Source organism: Sturnus vulgaris, chromosome 18 (assembly GCF_052056855.1).
Source record: "Sturnus vulgaris isolate bStuVul1 chromosome 18, bStuVul1.hap1, whole genome shotgun sequence".
In the NCBI taxonomy this organism is placed as follows: Eukaryota; Metazoa; Chordata; class Aves; order Passeriformes; family Sturnidae; genus Sturnus; species Sturnus vulgaris.
In genome coordinates, this window is record NC_142260.1 from 11,717,814 (window position 1) to 11,737,678 (window position 19,865).

The 19,865-nt window shown below is 37.1% G+C and overlaps 1 protein-coding gene across 3 annotated transcripts in view; it reads right to left on the minus strand.

The window, feature by feature from the left end:
- The window catches only part of ELP4 (elongator acetyltransferase complex subunit 4), a 137,636-nt gene that overhangs the window by 111,169 nt on the left and 6,602 nt on the right, over window positions 1-19,865 (minus strand). For all 3 annotated transcript variants that reach the window (XM_014884565.2, XM_088175265.1, XM_088175264.1), the window contains exon 3: window positions 11,984-12,105. In XM_014884565.2, coding sequence (XP_014740051.2) covers window positions 11,984-12,105 — 122 coding nt within the window. The remainder of the gene's footprint in view (window positions 1-11,983; window positions 12,106-19,865) is intronic.

Below are 19,865 nucleotides of genomic sequence, written 5' to 3' on the forward strand. Positions count from 1 at the left end.
CTGTAACAAAGCCTGATTAAAATAACTCTTCTGAAAGGCTGGCTCCTGCTAATACTGAGCAAGAAAACCCTCCATGTAATTATGATTGGAAAAATGAATTATAGAAGTAAAAGAAAGAATGCAGAATGGAAACACCACATTTTATGCCCTATTTCATCTTGAGTAGGACCCATATTCCTTTTTTTTTGTAATCTTTTTCTAAAGGTTGATCTCCTAAACTACTCCATTTCTGAGAGTGGGGAAGTTCCCTGCATAGCAAATTTAAGCCTATTTTGACCTAAGTTCTTTGTTAGCACCTGCAAATCTTTCAGAAGTATCCAACACACCACAAGACCCTACAGACACCAGCTGAAAGCCACTGTAACAGGATGGTTTGAGTTTCCTCTCCTGCTAACCATTGGGCATGACATCTACTCAGGATGGATCATGGACACAAACACAGGAAAGGAAGGGGCAATGTTTAATTCTGGATTTTTTTAAAGTTTCTAATGTACACTTTCTGCCTTTGCTGCATTGCTGAAAAAGCAAACAACACATGATGAATTCAGAATTCACACAGTGGGCTTCTACACCCACTGAAGAAATAAAATGCCATGAAGTTTTCTGACCCAACTTTATCACACCCATCTCTGTAAGGTGGAGGGCACAGAATCTCCATCTGCTTAAAAAAGAACAAGACTTAGATGCAAACTGTGTTTCCACTGAGCAAAGACCTTTGAGGAAGAACTGTGATATGCCTCAAGGGTTAAACCCCCACACAGCTAGCCAGTGTCCCTGGTACAGAGTGTTGGGTGTGGAGACACAATATAAAAATTCAATTTGGAAACTTCAGAAGAAGAACCTCGATGGAAGGATGGGACACACATCACACACTGCACACAGGCAGGGTTTATGCTGACCACAAACACCCACAAGACATTCATGGGACAAGCAGACACGTGCACAAGGAGACAATAAAAAGTTAAAACACATCCATTTTGGGTTTAGTGTTACACTGATTTAATATTAAAGAGCACAGGAGGGGAAAACCTGCAAACATTTCTATACACAACTTTACAAACAATAGGTGCTACTTTGTTTCTTTTGCATAAATTAACCTAACATCTATAATTATTGAAAAAAAAGAGATTTCAGATAGTTGCTTCTGTCTCTTTCAGGGGTTGGTCACTACAGTCTCTGACAATGGAAGTTACGAAAACTTTTATAAACTTTATAACTTAATAAAGTTGGAGAAATAGAACAACTGCATCTATGTGTTTCAGCAGTTCAGCAAAAGACATAAAGCACACCTTTGAGCAAGTTACTTCATTCCTTTTGCTTTTATAAATGAACTTCAAAAGCCTGGTAATGACTATTCATGAGAATGATTATGTACAGAGTTATATTTTCAGATTTTTTACAGCTTGTTTAAAAAATATACTTTCATACAATAAACTCATTACTATGATAGTAAAAATTAGGCTTTCTGGGTAGGAAAGCTACACAAAGATGAAAATTTAGATTTAGTATTTACAGTTTTCATTAAATTTAGAGATGTATAACAGCTGTTTCAGTAAAAAAAGAAAGAAAAAAGAAAGAAAAAATTACTTTAGTCAGAGTTCCATTACATCTATCAAGCAAGAAAGCAGGCAAGCTTTCAAATCAAAGATTTCTGACAGATAGGACAAAATGAAAACAGAACACTCTACTGAGAGGTTCTGAGGAAGTACAAGTACAAACTAGAGCTGACAAACACCCTGATGCATTTCATATATGCAGATACAAATAATTTGCATTTACTTCCAAGAGCATTATATAAAGTATTTTTCTAAAAGAAAAAAAGTTACTTTGAATTGTTAATTTTATAACTCAGCTATCCTCAACAGAGTTAATCAATCTTATTTTCCAATTGAGGTGTTATTTTGAAAACACATACTGAACAGTTAAACTATTGTACAGCTTTAATTTCCTCATACAGCTATTCATAGATTTAAACTTCCTATCATAAAAAAGTCTTTCTTTTTCAGTGAAGAGCTGCTGATACTTGATAATCTCAAAATATTCCTCAATTAACAGTAATTTAAAAAAACCCAAACCAACTTGCATTTAAAAAATGAGTTCTGAAAAGAAGTAATCTGGAGGCCCAAACAACATTTCCAGGTCAAGTTGCTCCCAGGTAACTTCTTGTAGTGGTTGGAAATGTCTGGTTATTTTCTGAAAACAAGAACCTGCCAGACTCATGAAATCTTGCTTAATCATTCCATCAAACTCCCTGAGCTTGCCCCTATTTCAGACACCAGCACTGACAGAAGAATTTCCTACCTCAGCCTGCTGTAACATCACCTGCAAAGCCAAAAGCCAGGAAATGGCATATTGTATAATTCTCCTTCCTGGAGCTAAAGAGGAAAACATCAGCAATATTCCTTAAATCTACTTAATATTGTTCTCCCCTAGAGTCACTGCAAATTCCTCTCATTTGTGCTGCTTGTTTGTTGTCATGTAGTAATTGGGAAAGTCAGATTTGAGACAGGGACAAGAACTACATTTGTATGTATTTGTGTATTTTACACATAAATGTATTTTATGCTGAAAAAAGAACAGAAGTCAAGACAATAAGAGTGAGAGATTCTCCAAGTATTATTGATAAAGTACAAGCTGCTCAAATAACCTCATAGAACACTGAGAAAAAGCTCCTGCCTTCCAATCAGTGAACAAAAAAACCCAACTTCTTCCCTGGCCCTCAGTGACAGGGAACACTGCAAATCCCAGCTGGGAAACAAACACTGCAAATCCCAGCTGGGAAACAACCACTGCAAATCCCAGCTGGGAAACAACCACTGCAAATCCCAGCTGGGAAACAAACACTGCAGATCCCAGCTGGGAAACACTGCAAATCCCAGCTGGGAAACAAACACTGCAGATCCCAGCTGGGAAACAAACACTGCAAATCCCAGCTGGGAAACAAACACTGCAAATCCCAGCTCTGACACCCCAGAAACTCAGTCCAAAACAACCAGAGGCAGACTCACTATCAGTGCAACACCATTAGGCCCTGTGGTGTGTCTCAACTGCTGCTAAGAACCAAGCAGATTAAGAGATCAAGGAAAAATGGGTTTACCTGAAGCTGATAAAAGATTTTGGCTGCCAGAGATGAAAATCCATCTAAGTATTCATCTGAAACAGTCTTGTTTTTAAAGTTTTTTAATTTTTTTTTCCAGTATAGCTTCTTTTAATTTCTAACACAATAAGGAGTTTTTGTCATAATAAAAAACTTCTGACAATAGAAAATGATTTAAACGTTCCTTAATTCACACAAAGCATGGGAAAAAAAAAAAGCCATGAGCAGTGAGCACATGCAGGAGCAGCTGAGCTCTGCTTTGTGCTGTCCTGTGCCTTGCTGCCTCACAGAAAGGACCAGGAGCACTCCAAGAACTCTCCCAGAACAAGAACAACTCTTACATCCTAAGCTGCTTTCCCAAATAACCACCATGCTTAGCTGAAGAATATTTCTTGGATGTACCATGATGTTGTCCCTATGCAAGAAGCAAGGACACTGAGATTTAGGACATTTCTGGGGCCACTGTATCTCACAGCCATGCAATTTTCTCTGCCAACACTCTGCTCGAAAGCAAACATATCCTGAATTATACTCTTGAAGGTGGTGGTTGTGAATTGCATTGGCCTCTGAGGAGGTTTTGTACAAAATAAACTGCAGCCTGGAGAAGGTGCTCTGCCTTGGGATATTTTGAAGACCAACTGCCTGAGCTCAACCTGATTTATTAACTCGATTAAATACATTCCAATATGTACTTGAACACAAATTGGGGGAAAAAAAAATTCCAATCCTATTCAAGGTCAGAGTACATCTGTAACTTCATCATATTCTACATAAAGAATAATAAGCAGAGCTCATAAAGATTGTTTACCTCCAGATTTGCATCCCAACTTTATCACTGTTATCCCAGCTCCAGATACCCTCAGCTGCATTGACACTGAAGTGTGTGAGAGGCAGAACGTGCAGGTGCAGTTTAAGGGATGTCTGTGTTCACTGGAAGCCAACGTGCCCCCATCAGCCTGCCTGGACACTCAGCAGAATACCTAGATGCTCACTGCTTTTCCTTAGGATGTACTGGTTCATCTATCTCAGACCTTAATTTTAACAAAAAATTGAACTTTTCAACTAGAGCTTTGTATAAGTCCATTTGGAAAGGGAGAGAGCTTAAAATTGTGTAGGAGGCTTGGGACTGGGGAGAAATACAGCCATAGAAAGGTTATACAAACTTAATACTGAAATGACCAACACATTTCTTCTTTTCTTCTTATCTGCTTTTATTCTTCCCAGTAACTAGAACTGGAATAAAAGGCTTTTCTCCTCTTCTGGCACTGGTAATGAAATGCTATTCTGTCTTTCAGGGAATAACTGTTTCCAAACCTGACCATGCCTGAGTGACACAGAGCACCTCAGTGTGACCTATACTTCAAAACTCAGCATCAGGAAACACCTCATTACTCTCCAAGAATTACATCATTTAGGATTTAATACATTTATGTTCTTTGAATCAAAATCAGAATTTCAGGACACAGTATTACCAAAACATGCAGAATTTATTTATAAAACTTCACCCAGAATTTGAAAATAAGAGTTATTTAAAAAATGGATCAAGAAAAGAAGACTGGGGCTATCAGCTCATAATATCTCCATTTAATCTATTTTTGCTGAAAATATCTCAGCTCCCACATCATAGAGCTTTGAAAAGCTTTGGGACTGACAATTTTGTGGCATCAGTGTGTCAACTTCTGAGAACTGTTATATTCTCCCAGGCTAAAAAAAGACAAATCTTTCATAAGGTATATAAAAAAACAAAGCATGTAGCAGTGCATTAGTTAAAATAAAAAAACCAAAAACATATAGCATTTCTTGGGGTCAACTAAAATACAAGTGTTTGCTATGCAGCATGAACACGCAAAAAGGCAGACAAGTGCTAAAGTTATTAAGGGCAGTTTGGCTGGAGAGAAGGAAGCTGATTGTTGCTGATTTAAAGTTTAACAAAAAAAAAAAGTTTGGGAGAAAAAAAAGGTTTTCTGAAGCCATCATAGTAAATGACAATGCAATTAAAATAATTTCGTTTCCTGCAAACCAAGCTATGAAGGTTTTACTGCAAAGATGGAATAATTGATTTCAGTAATAAACCTTTTATCTTTGCAATAAAGCAGGGGATGAGCTGGGGCTGCCAGCAATCCAGGCCCTTCTGTGTTTGCTGCCACATTGCTTCCCCTGCCTTGTTTTGGCAGATGCACGAAGCAAAATCAGATTCTAACAGTTTGACCTCTCTCACTTCTTATGTTCTCCAGGGGATAATAAAATCCAAGATACAATCCCACAGCAGTTAATGAAGCTTAACCTCACACCCTCTTAATTACCAATGCATTACACCAACTATAGGCATCATACTCCTCTCTAAGCTATTTTACAATTCTAAAGAAGTACTACTGTGCTATTATTTAGCAACATAATCCAAGCTGTATGTGAAATCCCTCTTATATAAAATCCTTTGATCCTTACAGGTTTCAATAACTGTATAATTAACAGTACTTAAGAATTTAGAGCGTTATCTATTTATGTATGAATAAATATGTTTTTCACACGGGTTTATGCAACTATTTTGAAGTGCAGTTATTATCACAAGTATGATGAAAAACATGAAATAAAAAAATACTAAAGGGAGTACAATTCACTGTTGATCTGTAACAACAATATTTAAATAGCTTGTATTCACATGAATTTAAGGCTCTTTTTCATCATGTTAATTTTTAGTATTTAAAGGACACCAGATGGTAAGTCAGGAAGTGTAAATATTTTCTTTTCAACAATATATTATATAAATGTCATTTTAAAGGGCCCTACTCCCAAAAGGGGGGGAGGATTCTATTTTGATTGTAAATACTTGTGAATACAAGGTGTATTGTTAAAGAACATAAATGAATGGACACAGAATTTTTCCTGTTTCAGCAGCCCTTATATAACAACTTATTTCCATCTCCAGGTAAGGCTGGTCTACAGAAATTTTTCTTTGACATTCAGAAAGACCTAATGGGTGTCAGCCCAGGATAAACACAAATTGTGTGAAGCACAGGAAGCAATATTCCTCTATTTTAAGAAATAAGAAAAGCCAATTGCAAGTACTCTAAGTAGAGAATATATTGACCCTACAGTCAAGTCCCAGAACTCTTGCTGTAACTCCCTTGCACTATGGCTGTTTCACACCATTTAAACCCAGGAATGCCTATCAGACAATCAGTTGATTTTTTATAATTTCATCTTTTTCTGAATCAGTTCATGAACGCTGAAGTATGTGACAGATAAATACAGCAGAGAATGGAAACTACAATGATGTGAAGGAACTGAGTGTCCTTGTCCCAGCTCTGTACAGTCTGCTGCAGTGTATAATGCACTAGCCTAAGCCCAAACAGAGTTAATGAAAACAGCATTATTCATAAAAACACTCAGAGATGAGCACTGGAAGCTGTTCATTAACTGAGCACAGCAACTCCACAAAGTCACCAACGAGATTTGTTAAACAGGTATTTGTGGACATTGAAACCTAAACATTTAGGGTTTCTCACTTTCCTGATACATTTAGAAGGCCAAGTAAGATGTGTGCTTACATGACCTGTAGGTTCAGAACTGAGATGATGAAAGAAAATTTCCTTAATGAATAGACAAGGATTTGCAGATAAGAAATCAGAAATTTAAGCCAAATATTCATTTTCTCTGGTTCTAGAAAATCTTTTTATTAGATTGGTCTGAACTTTTGCCAAAGATGAAGCTTTATGCTTTAGAGTTTCCAGAGAGGGTACTGCTTAAAAAGATTTCATTGTTTTTAACAGAAGAAAATTTTTTTCAAGTGTCTCTTTCACACCTCTTCAACTTCTACGTCAAGATTATTAAACAGTTCATATTAGAGAAAATTGTACATTACAATATAATTAGATATTTGCATTTTAACAATGAAAAATGTAAAACAGATTTACCCAACATGCAAGTAAGAAAAGTAAACAGATGAGCAAAAGCTGCACAATATAGAAATTAGATTTTTCATCTACCAGACTTAGCCTGAATCCTCATCTTTGTGCTACCACAAGACTTCAGAAAGTGAGGCAGGGAGCAGGAAAGTTCACTTCTGCTGCTACTGTAATTGGATTTCTGTGTACTGACACCATTTAACAGCATGCAGCAGCTGAATCACTGCAGAAAGCTCCTGCATTTTGAAAATAGAAAAAAAGAATAGGAACATATCCCTATTTGTACATATTTTTACCTTTTGAGGTACTATGTTTTTAATTTATGAGCATCTAAAAATGTCAGATAGCTTCTCACCCAATAGTGAATAGCAAAGAAACAGCAAATAATTAGAACAGCACTCTTTGAAAACAGATAGCCCTGGCCACCAGCCTGATAATTTCTTACAGGTTTGCATTTTACCTTTTGACAGAACAATGGTTTAGAATTATATCCATGAGAGAAAAATATAAGCAAAAAATAAAAGTAAAAAAAGTCGATTGTAGGCAGCTATGTTTACTTCTAAGGCATTGTCTGCACACACAGTAATACAGCAGCTCAATGGCTTGTATTGTTGGGTTTTTTTAACAAATAATAATAAAATGGAAATAATAAAATACAATGGAAATAATAAAAGTTCATTTTGCTAGGTTCTTCCTGCATTCACTTTTTCAGAAAAAGAGTATGTGAGCACTTTCTGTTCTCATTTGTTGAAGGTAGAACTTTTTTAGTCTTCTCCAAATTACATACTTAAGCAAAATGCACTTTAAAATATACTTTAACTTTTATTTTAGAGATCTTTTCAACTTAGGAACTTTCAAAAATAGTGTTTCTGAAGGGGTTTTTAAAATCCTGTTCCAAGTGGTTTTTTTCTTAACATCCAGTACAGTTGCCCACATGCCCCTCTCAGCTCCATCACCATGAGAAGCTGCACCTTCCCCTTTCACTGGGACACCCTTTATCCTTTCTTGTTAGAAAAGCTCCAAAAGGCAATCTCAGCTGAGTGCAGAATTATCCTGAAATAAAAATCCCACTTGAAAACAGAAATTCCATTGAAAGGCAATAATCAAACATGGCACTAAACTTTTCCATGAGAGGTAACATGACAGTTCTAGAAAGCAGTTCTGGACCTCCCACTCTTCCACCTCAGGCTTCCAGGCACCAAATGGAATGGCCAGGCTCCCACAGGTTGACTGTAGTGCTGCAGGGGATGCTGGCTCATTTTCTAGCACAATAATGAGCTCTAAGGCTTCCTTACAAGACAAATCACAGGATCACACCATGTTTTGTGTTGGAAAGGACCTTAAAGTTATCATCTCATTCCAACCCCCCTGCCATGGGCAGGGAACCTTCCACTATCCCAGATTCCTCAGTGCCCATCCAGCCTGGCCTTGGACACTTCCAGGGATGGAGCAGCCACAGCTTCTCTGAGTGACCTGGGCCAGTGCCTCAGCACCTTCACAGGGAAAAATTTCTTCCCAATATCCAGTTTAAGTCTGCCCTCTGTCAATCTAAAGTCATTTCTCCTTGTTCTGTCACTACACTGTCCTTGTGAAAAGCCCCTCTCCAGCTCTCTTCTAACCCCTTTAGGAGCTGGAAAGCTGCTGGAAGGTCCCCCCAGAGCCTTCTCCTCTCCAGGCTGAATAACCTGGATAGTTCAGCCTGTCTTCACAGGAGAGGTGCTCCAGCCCTCTGAGCATCTTTGTGGCCTCCTCTGGACTCAATCCAGCAGCTCTGTGCCCAATTTTTGTTGGGTGCCCCAGAGCTGGATGCAGAGCTCCGGGTGGGCTCTCAGCAGAGCAGAGCAGAGCAGAGGGGCAGGATCCCCTCCCTTGCCCTGCTGCTCACGGTGCTCTGGATGCAGCCCAGGGCACATTTGCCTTTCTGGGCTGTGAGTGCACATTGCTGGCTCCTGTTGAGCTCCTGCCAACCAACACCCCCAGCCCTTCTCCTCAGGGCTGTTCTCCATCCATTCCCAGCCCAGCCTGTGTTTGTGCTGGCCATTGCCCCAGCCCAGGTGCAGGACCTGGCTCCTGGCCCTGCTGAGCTCCATGAGGTTCTCCTGAGCCTCTCCAGGGTGTCAGTGTCCCTCTGGATGGCATCCCTGTCCTCCAGCGTGCCCACTGCAGCACACAGCTTGGTGTCCTCCATCCCACTCTGCACAGGCTCCACAAGAAAAGCAACTTAACAGAGCAGTCTTTATTGTCAAGGTAAGTTATAAATAATCCCTTTCTCCTCATTAAAACTTTTGAGAATCAGTTCTGCCCCCCCAGTCTAAATAATATAATCAGGAATAAAGGTAAAGAAATTATTTTATAGGCAGTTGTAGAATTTTATTGCCAAACCTGAAGTAATTTTACTATTAGATAAATTTTCCGTTTACCAATGCAAGCAATTTTATTTTATGAGCAGTCCCAGAATTTCTTATACATATAATTTCTTATACTATATACCATTCCCAGTATTTATGCCCTTAGAGTAAAAAGTTGCCTTTTTTTTGGAAGAACATAGTGAACAGAAATGCTCTCAAATGTTTAAAATACTTTCTAAAAACCAGCATGTATATAGTTCTGTAGGTTTTACCAGAGATGTATAATTTTTCAGCATTACATCTTAATGCCAGTTTCCTGAAGGAGCTTTGACTACAAAAGGCATGAATATATTTTCAAAGGATGATGGATAAATTGGTGGGTGGTAATATAATATATCTTAGGCAGCTGATCAGGGCTTTTTATCCTCTGCCTGTCTTTTAGTTATACACAATTTCAAGATAATTATGGTCTATAAGAATGTCTTTTCCACTTCCTACTACCAGCAATATTTGTCTTGGTTATAGGTTCAAGAAACTTCCAATCACATCACAAAACTGGAATAGGGCAATTCTGGCATCTCAACAGAGAACTGAACATGCAAACAGACTGACCATGAAATGGACATTTAATAATATTGACATGGTATGGACAGTTAATGGACTGCCTTTATGAAATACACCACCTAATATAATGAATCCATATCTGAATTGTACAAAATAAAACCCAAGCATAATGTGTAATTCAGGTTGATATCTACCATGTCTGTGTTACCTTTGCAGTAAATAAAATACAGTCCAATCAGATACTGAAAATAAATTAATTACTAATCTCATTAAATAAAGTGCCATGTTATTCAATGGTAAGTTATGCTATATTAAAATCCAAACTCAGTGGAGTCACCCAAATCTCAAGCAGCTCATTTTTATGACAGGAGAGGTCTTCTAGAAGCACCTGAAGGTGAGGGTTTCTTCTCTGACACAATACAAATCAGAGAAATTAACTCTGCTGTGCCTTGTCTGCTCAACAAAGGAAGTGTTGAATAGCCAAGGTGAGAGGAAAGAGCACAGACAAGAATATTGTTGGATACACAAGGACACAAAGGGAGGAAGAAATCAAAACAAGATGATGTTTCCTTGACCTTCCTGCAGCAATATTGTCCCTCCATTTACAGTCTCTTACAGAGCACCACCATGGAGTTACAACAGAGGAATGCAGCATTCCTGCCTAGTGCCTACCCCTGGAAATTAAGCAGGAAAATTATTCCATATCAGACAACAGAGGCACATCAAAATAACTGACCCCAAACTCCAAGGGGTACAAGATGTATGGCAGATGTATGGAACAATGTCTGTTGATTGTCACATAAAGACATAAAGGAGCCACAAAAACCATGACAGGCTATGAGCAACTGAATCAAAGGTGAATGAAAGAAAAATAGAATGGACATTAGCTGCCCCATTTTAAGAAAATTTAATGCAATGCAATTAAACTACTAATTTGGATAATTCAATCTCAATGAGAAAACCAACTGCAACAATCATGTTGTATCATCAGGGAGTAAATACTTGATTATCAGTTATTTAAAACCACTTAATTAAAAAATATAGCACATTCTTATGTAACTCATACTTGAAAATCATATTTTAACTTATTTGTTTAACCTTTATTCTAAACCACAAGAAAAAATTTCACCCTTAAATGATCTTCTTTAGGTTCAAGAGCATTAAAAAACTGCTTTTTCACAACTACAATAATTTAACTTCATTAAGAATATACTTTTTCCTGAATACTGAGGATAATATTCAATAGGTAAGGCATAGAATTTAGCATCCCTAAGTGGGAAAACAGAAGAGAAATAATTTTGTCCAGAAATAGTCCCTGAAGACACTTAAGGAAATAGCCAGACTTCGCTTGATGCAGAAGTAATCAGTAAATTATATGTTACTTCTGATATTAGGAAAACGCAGCCTTAGAAAGACATAAAATATTTAATGAAATTTTGCAAGATTATCCTCACACTTCAGCATTTTGTGCACTGGTGATCAGGCTTCTTCCCTTGTGTAATTTTCTCCTAACAGAAACTTTCAGTGTTTGAAGGGATCCTTTCTGTATGACCTGATCCAAAGCTGACCACGTTCCCTAGCACAAAAAAGAGTCAGAATGAAATGTAAGTGCAAAGGAAATCATAAAGATGTTAAATGATGTTTTTATTTTCTACAGGAAATAAAGAACCACACAAACTGTACACTGTATTTACCACAAGATACTGGAAGCAGCTTAACTACTCTTCCTGCTGGGCAGGAGGACACTGTAAGCAGTTGGGTTTGCTGAAACCATCCCACTAAGCCAGCCAGGCTGTCTGCTTTTCATCCATCACCAAAATACAGAATCAACAGGTTCCAAGTCTCATTTGGCCTTGGGAGGATCTTCCTCCATTCTCCATAGATGGCAGGTAGAGACCTGAATTAATTCCCAAATCTGGCAAGTGTAAATACTCCTGTACCTCCCAAGACTTTCTTATGAATCACCAAGATCAATCCATTTGTTGCTACACAATATATACACTTTAAAATGCATTTAATTCATCAAGAGATGACAGCTTTACTTATCAAAAGCAATGGGTCTTATTTACCTTCAAAATGTTGTCAGGATGCTCTTTGGCAGAAGCAACAAACAGGTCATGTCCACAGACAATTCCCTCTGCGAGAAAATACTTGAACACCAAATTGGAGTAAAGGCCAAATTTATCCTCCTCTGTGAAAACAAGAATGGTTGCATTGGTTTTTGTTAGATAAATTGCCACCTGTAGGTTCACAACACTGTAAAAGGCCTCTTTGGATCTATCTCCTGGAGTATATAATGTACACAGAGAGCAAGGGTAAAACAGGACTCAAAAGCTTTTAAAATAATGCTTGATAATATTGTATTTCTAATTTTTCAAGCCAGAGGAATAGTTCTCAATCAGGTATTTGATTCTAAGATATGAATGGGATACAGCAAGCATGCATTCCTTACAAGGCTTCCCATAAGTATCAACTAAGATGGCTGAATTTATGGATTAATGGAAAGAGTTTCCTTAATTTAAAAGAACTATGTTAATATTTATATTCTTAGTGCTTAAAACTCTTGAAATATTTGTTACCTGGTGCTTTTCAAAATTCAGCCATATCTGGCATGCTAAACCTATACAGAGGTAACATTCATAATAGAGACATTCTCATGTCTGCACTTCTTCCAAAGCTGTGAAAACTACAAAAACCAAATGGATATATTGAATAAACCCAACAATTAGCAATGTTGTTTTTGAAAGCTAACCAGAGCAAAATCTGAGCAAATTCAAGAGTCATGAATTTACAGTTCAAGCAATGAGACAATATTGTTTGCAGACATTGTGAGTCCTGACCCACTGAAATGAAAACACAAACTCTGACTTCAGCAAGACCAGCATTTACTTCAGCTTCCCTGGTGCAAGTTCAGTGTCAGAAATTTCCAGAATTAAGAAGTCTTAATGAACTCATGCAATTAAAACTCAGTATAACTTCAAGCTATGGGAAGTGGATATGTGCATTGTTCTGAAATCAGAACAATCTCTGAGGTTCTTTATTTGCAGGAAATACCAACAAGAGCAGTGTTAATGCTTTTTATGGTTTTTGGGAGGAAAATAAATGTGCTACATTAGGTTTTACTTTTTCATCTCTTAATCTGGCAGCTGGAAGAGAGCACACAGGGATGTTGAGGCAGAAAAATATAGAGAGATATTACTTTATACAGAATCAAAAAGACTCAATTCATTCTTTGTGTGACTTGAAAAATATTTCCTACACACATATTCCTAACTACACATATGAAATAGTAAAATTAAAAGAAAAAAAAAACAGTAACAAAGAGAGAAAATAAAAAAGTTGTCATTCATATCCAACTTGCAAAAGACAGTAAAGAGGAAAATAAAAATAACTTTTACATGTATCAGAATCAAACTGAATCAATGGAGTGAAGGAGAAAAGGAAAGGAAAGTGTATATCCATAAAGGAAAAAGAAAACTAATAGCAATGGGGAAACTTAAGAAACAAATCACAGGACAGGATTGTTGCACTGCTACACTCCCAATATCTTGCATGTGTACTGACACTGTCAGTGCTTAGACTAATCAAGTATTCAAAGCCATTGGAAAAATCCAGTTGTCCAACTGATATTCCTCAACCTCCATGAGATATTGGGCAAAACAGAATTTATTTCCTGCTTTTTTAAATTTCACTTTTAAGTTCGGTATTTGGGATAGCAGAGTCACTAGAAGTTATTCTAAATCAGTAGCTAAAAAAAGAGAAAAATGTTTCATAATCCAATCACTAAGACAGGAAATGACATAAAACTGGATATCCAAATAAACCAGAGGGAATACATTAATTACAACACTTTTACTACTAGTAGTAACCACTCTGCAGTTCGTGGTAGAGTCTTAGGGTTTTAAGAATCTAGACTGTATTAACAGAACTTACCTTTGATACTGTTGACCTGCTTAGGAGGCCACATTAGCCTTCAATGTACTTGCAATAACACACTGATTTTCTTTTTTTTTTTTAATAATGGTCTTGTGACTAATATGGACAGTTCTGAATCATAAAAAGCACAGGACTGACAAAAGATTACTGGTGACAGCACTGGGTTGCTTGCCAAAATTTCATCAGGACGGATTTCCAAAAGAATTACAAACTGCAATTTACCTGAGGATTTGGAGCTTTTAATTAAATATTAGGTAGAGTTTACTCTTGCATCCTTATAAAGCCATTAATAGTGTCACTGAAGAAATGCCTTCCCACTAACTCAGTGATGAGACTGAGGATGCAGATCCACATGAGACACTCAGGTGGACACAAGGCTCAGTGAGATAAAACTGAAACATTGCCATTTCAGAAACAAAAGGCAGAACTCACACTCGCTAAGGTTTTGAAGGAACATTACTGCTGTCTTTTGTAAATACAGTCTTTGTAGCCTGCCTAAATCTTCAACTGTCTCAAGAAGAAAATAAAACTGTGCTGAGTAAATGTCCCTTCTAACTGGAGTCCAGAACACCAACAGCTCCTGCCCTCTCAAACAATGGCTCTCCAGTCATTCATGCTTTGGTTGCTTGCTGCATTATCATTAGTCAATAGATTATTCACAATATATTGATCTCCATCTATGAAGTTCTTCATTTAAGAACCAAAGACCTCTAGAAGTCAAAGTGGCAGCATGACATCTACAGTTTTTTAGAATTGTCTGAGCTACCTGAATGAAGGCACCAAGGCTCCCCTGTAATCACATCACTGCAGCAGATGTCACTGCAGGGAGACAACTTTATGAAATCTCTCTCCCTTTGAACAAAAAAGAAAATGAAAACTCGTCAGGCACTCTGGAAAGATCCTCAGCTGTAACATTTACATCATCCTTGCTGAATGAAAAATCTTGGGTTCTCAGTTTTTATCTACAGGTTAAAGTTCACCTTCTTCACCATCTGAGGCACAGAAACACTGAGTTGATATGGACTTAACTGACATTTAATGGAATAGCAGAAAATATCTCGTTTAGTCCAAGTGTTTTATGGCTTGAGTCTGTGTGTACAACTATATAGACAGCCTTTCTGGATCATCATTTTGGATCCTAATTATCCCTCAGGAAGTAAAGAACATGCTCCATTTTTTGTGCCAAACATAACATGGAAACTCCATAAACCACGGATAAATACAATAAATACAAGAAATCATACGATGTACTGGTGATTATTTAATTAAGCTAAGAAGAAATATGGCTACTGTAATAGGTAAGAGGAGCTTTTCTCAAATTTTATTTGAAATGCTGAAATGTTAAAATATATTGTAGAAGTAAAGCAACAAAGAACAGAGATATAAACCTTTAAATTAACTTATCAAAGATTATGATTTCTTTTGTTGACTCATTGATTTATTTGTAATATAACAGGGCTAGAGTGGTTCTTACACTGCCATACCCTCCCAAAACATATTTTGCAAAACAGCAAGAAATGTACAAATTAGCAAATTAAAAACACATTTAGTGTAAGGACACATGATTTTAACATAAGCCTTTCCTTTCTTCTTAAATTGATTTTCATAAGAGTAAACTTACAGTAAAAAAAGCAAATTAAGAATTGGAGAGTGAACTAAATATAAACCACCTCACAGTCTCCTACAGTACTCTAAGGATTAGAGTGTCTCAGAAAGCCTTTACAAACAGTGTATCTGGAATTGTTAAAGTCAATGCATCTGTAAGAATCCCTCAGTTCTTCAATTTGTCAGATAGAGGATGCTTTTTATTGATTCATTTCTAGGTCACTAAACTTTTGTGGTATTCAAAAGATCTAAAGTGCATCCATATGGGGCTTTTCTGATAGCATCCATTGTACCCTGGCTTCAATAGTTATGTTACTATTCAGAACCAAAGGAGTACAGCTTTCTTCTTGTAAATAAACAAACAAATCATTTAGCACAGGTACTTCAGCAGCTCACTGATGACTTTCATAGAATCCCAGACTGAAATACTTTCCTGACAATGCTTGGATTTAGCATTTGAATGGCTCGGAGAAATTTTCAGCTGTTACCTTTATCTTTCCAAACTCCTCCACATCCAAAGGAACTACCTTCACTCAGAGCATGGAGGAACTAACACTCGAGATCATTTTAGTCAATACTCAGGACAAGCCTGGCCCAAATCCTTGGTCTCAGCCTCTACACTAAAGAGCTGCCCCGTCTGCAGCCTTCATTGTGAACTTCACTTGCAGCTCCTCAGGCACATAAACAAATAAGACTCTTGCAGCTGCAGCCTCTGCTGTGGGTGCAGCCACCGCAGTCACATGGCACTGCACAGCTCCCTGCCATTCTTTGGGAACAAAGAGTGTTCTCCAGCTAAGTAGCAGGTGAGGAACTAGTGAAGCGTGAAACTATACAAGGAAAAGAGATTATTTACCTAGAAGTTATGCATATTGTCTCCAGGACAAAAGCTCTTCTGATCCTACAGATAAGGCCATAAATAAAATAGTCTATTGTGATGGCTCTCCACTGGTGTCTTTTTCATGGCTGGAACACTCATGGAGAAAGAGCAGTGTTGTCACCATGTGTGCAGTGAATTCCAACATATAACCTTGCTGAACCAATCCCTATTGATGGGTCTTTTCAGCACTGCACTGTATAGGCTACAAAATACATAAGGGACATTCTCAGCACCTTTGTGCATGGATTGTCTGTAGCTTCTACTTAAAGAAATGTGTAGGTCGTAGAATTAGGTATAGAATTTTTCAGCTTTTATCTAGGGCAGAGAAAACAAAAGAGAGCAGATATCTGTGAGGCACTGTAAAAATAGAATTTATTTAAAAATTAAGGAAATAAATCTAATTATAGAACTTGATATGTAACCATGTGACCTTAAGGAAAAACTCCCTCTGCACAGAGGCATTCATGTTCCAAGAGAGGGATGCAGAATAAGCACTAGAACTGGAAGAGGACTTAAAAAGTCAGGAACAAAATCCACTGTAAGGTAACAAATATCATATCCATAAATATTGTATTTATAATACCTGACTTTCAAACATCAGTATTAAACAGCAAACAGGTCTTTGAAAAACTCCAGTGGTCATTTGTAGTATAATTGCTTAAAATGATGAGAGCTGTAAGAGGAAAGAATAAGCCTGCAACAATGTAATGTACAGATGGCTTATTTTTTTTTTTCTCTGCACAAAGTCTAGACAGGTTGCCCTAAAGCTGCCAAAAGCCTGTCATAGCCTATCAGTATTGATAATTTTTTTACCAGATAGATGGCTCTACACTGTGGTCTGATGACCTAAGGTGTGTCTTTCTCTAGCTATGAAACATCTCTCTAAATTGCTGCAGGTTATAAAACCAGATTATTTTAATAATCTGAAATTCCATTTAAAAGATACTTTTCTAATGTCCACGTTTACTAAGCTTGAGGGGATATACTTTGTGTCACTTGCATTTAATTAGCACATGCCAAACCAGAGTTGTCAAACATATAAGTTACAAACTTTGGCATTTGGCCATACTTCAGGAAGGTGAATTCTGTTAACTGGTATTTTGCAGAATTATATTTAGCAAATCACTGTTTTGTACCTCTCTTGAGATTATCTTTTTCAGCTTTAAAAAGATGATAAATTCAGTTACATTGACAAGTGAAGAGAGCTCTTCCCAGTCAGGTTAAATTGCATGCCTAACAAAAATAATACTAGCTAATTAAAGTAGCTGAAATTGCTTCAAGGTTTAAAATGTGCAAGTACAGACCTGTTTTTCACCAGACAACTTTAACTTTTAATAACTGACCTCAGCTACCAACAAAACCCCTCCTACTGATAATCTTTAAAACATTTAGCTGTCAGTGACCTTGTCAAAACTGGGGCTTTTAAAGGTAAGCAAGAATAGGTTCTTACAGGGTGCCCAGGACACATCTAGTGAAGGTGCTGTAGCTCACTCTGCAGAAGATGTTATACAAACAAAGCTTACATTTAAAAACAAAATAACATCCTCTGCCAACTCTTCCTGGGCTGGCAAAACACACGTGCAACAGCTTTGAGTGCACTGCAGTGGGGAGGGGAAGGAGTGTGCTGATTCCACCTGCTTGTGTTGAGGAGGAGACTCCTCTGGGAAGCTGATCTTCTGCAGCAGGTTCAGATGAAATCACAAATGTGCTCTCACATCCATTCTGAACAAGCTGCTTTGATGGGGGGTCCACCTCAGAATACTTCTTAGGAACCTACTACTGGAAGGATTTTTTAAAAATCCGAATTCTTGTTAGATGAACAAATCCCAGGAAGTTTCAAGCTGCTCTGGTAGGTAGGATCTTCCATGAGAATACCATGTGCTTCAACTCTCTAATTTCATATAATTAAAACACTGTCAAAAGAATATACTATAGAATTAAGTTCAACTGGAAAGCACAATGCTCTTCATTATGAATTGAGTTTAAAAAACTTGTACACTTATATTTGAAACAGTATTTTACAGTCTTATCAAGTAAACTGTGCCATTACTACATCTTCAGAACACAACAGTTAAAATAAATATTTTAATACCCTGAATCTACTATTATTTGGTTAAATTAACCAAGATAATGCATCAAATAATGAAGACGAGCATTTAATTTGCAAAGGGAGCTAAGCTAAAAGTAATGCAATTTATTCTCACCTTAGACAATGTTGGAGGAAAGGGGAAGAATTTAACCTTTTTATAACACTTGGAGTACAACACAGAAAGATCTTCCTAGGAGGTTTATCACTGACAGCTTCAATCCTGATAATATTAAGCCTGCCTAGACTAATCTCATGACAGAATTTCTTGGTATGCTGACAGGATAGTCTAACAATGCCATTACAAGGTTACCTGCATCAACTTTAAATATTAGTCTCAAGATTTTTAGACCAATGAGTCATGAATAAATATAGTTCCTGCTTTCAGACTTTTTGTATATAATTATGTGTTTCAAAATAACACAGGGTAAGTCTCATTTGGGAAAAAAAAAATAAATTCAGCTCTAAAAGAGGCATTCTCATTTGGGTTTCTGTCAAGCTAAGTTTCAGATCAGATCACAAATACACAACCAAAACAGGGGATAGGCAAATTAAAACCTACCACTGAGTATGGCCAGATATGCCCTCAGATGAAACAAAGTTTGGGTAAAAACCCTTTCAGGAAAAGACTTCCACCAAGCCATCAGCATCCACATGACTTTTTCACATCCACAACATCCTGGGGTCAAATATTGCACCACTTCTTTCATTTCGTGACAATTATCCTGCCAGGTTCATTGGATGCCACCCACTCTGTCTACTGGAAGGGGCAATGAATATTTCAACGGGAAGACAAAAATTAATCTAGTTTCACAATCTCTGATTTATGGAAAATATATAGGTTCTAACTTTTTTTTCTTCTTCCTTTATCACAGCAAGATTGCAGCTCTTCTCAAACTGAAAATGGTTGGAATTAGGCAATGTCAGTTATTTTTTCTGGCAAGCAACTATTCAAATTACTTAATCTGCACCATACACCAATTGATATACTTTATGTAAAAATTAACATTTTCTAAGACTCAGTGACACATCAATAACTGTCTCTAATGGATAAAAATGCAGAAATAAAGATTAGCCTTGAAATAACAACAAGCCATAGTGAGAGCAATTACCTTGCTCAGTGCCAAACAGAAATGTTGATTCAGTCTCTAGTGCAGGTTACATGAACAGAAAGTAAAATGCTGTAATTCTAATAGTGGCTAAAATAGATTTCAAATAAGTTTTCCCCAAATCCCACTGTTTGATTCTTTAGTGTTAAGACCAAATTTTGAATTGTAAAAATTCAAAACACGTAACCAAAACTCTAGATCCAAATTCAGTTTCCCAAGCGATGGTTGTCTTTCCACTGGGAAAGTAAACACAGATAACATACTAGCACCACAATGTTTTCATCCCTTTTAGAAAATGAATGAAAATTATTGATATTAATCTGTCTCAAGGCTGAAAA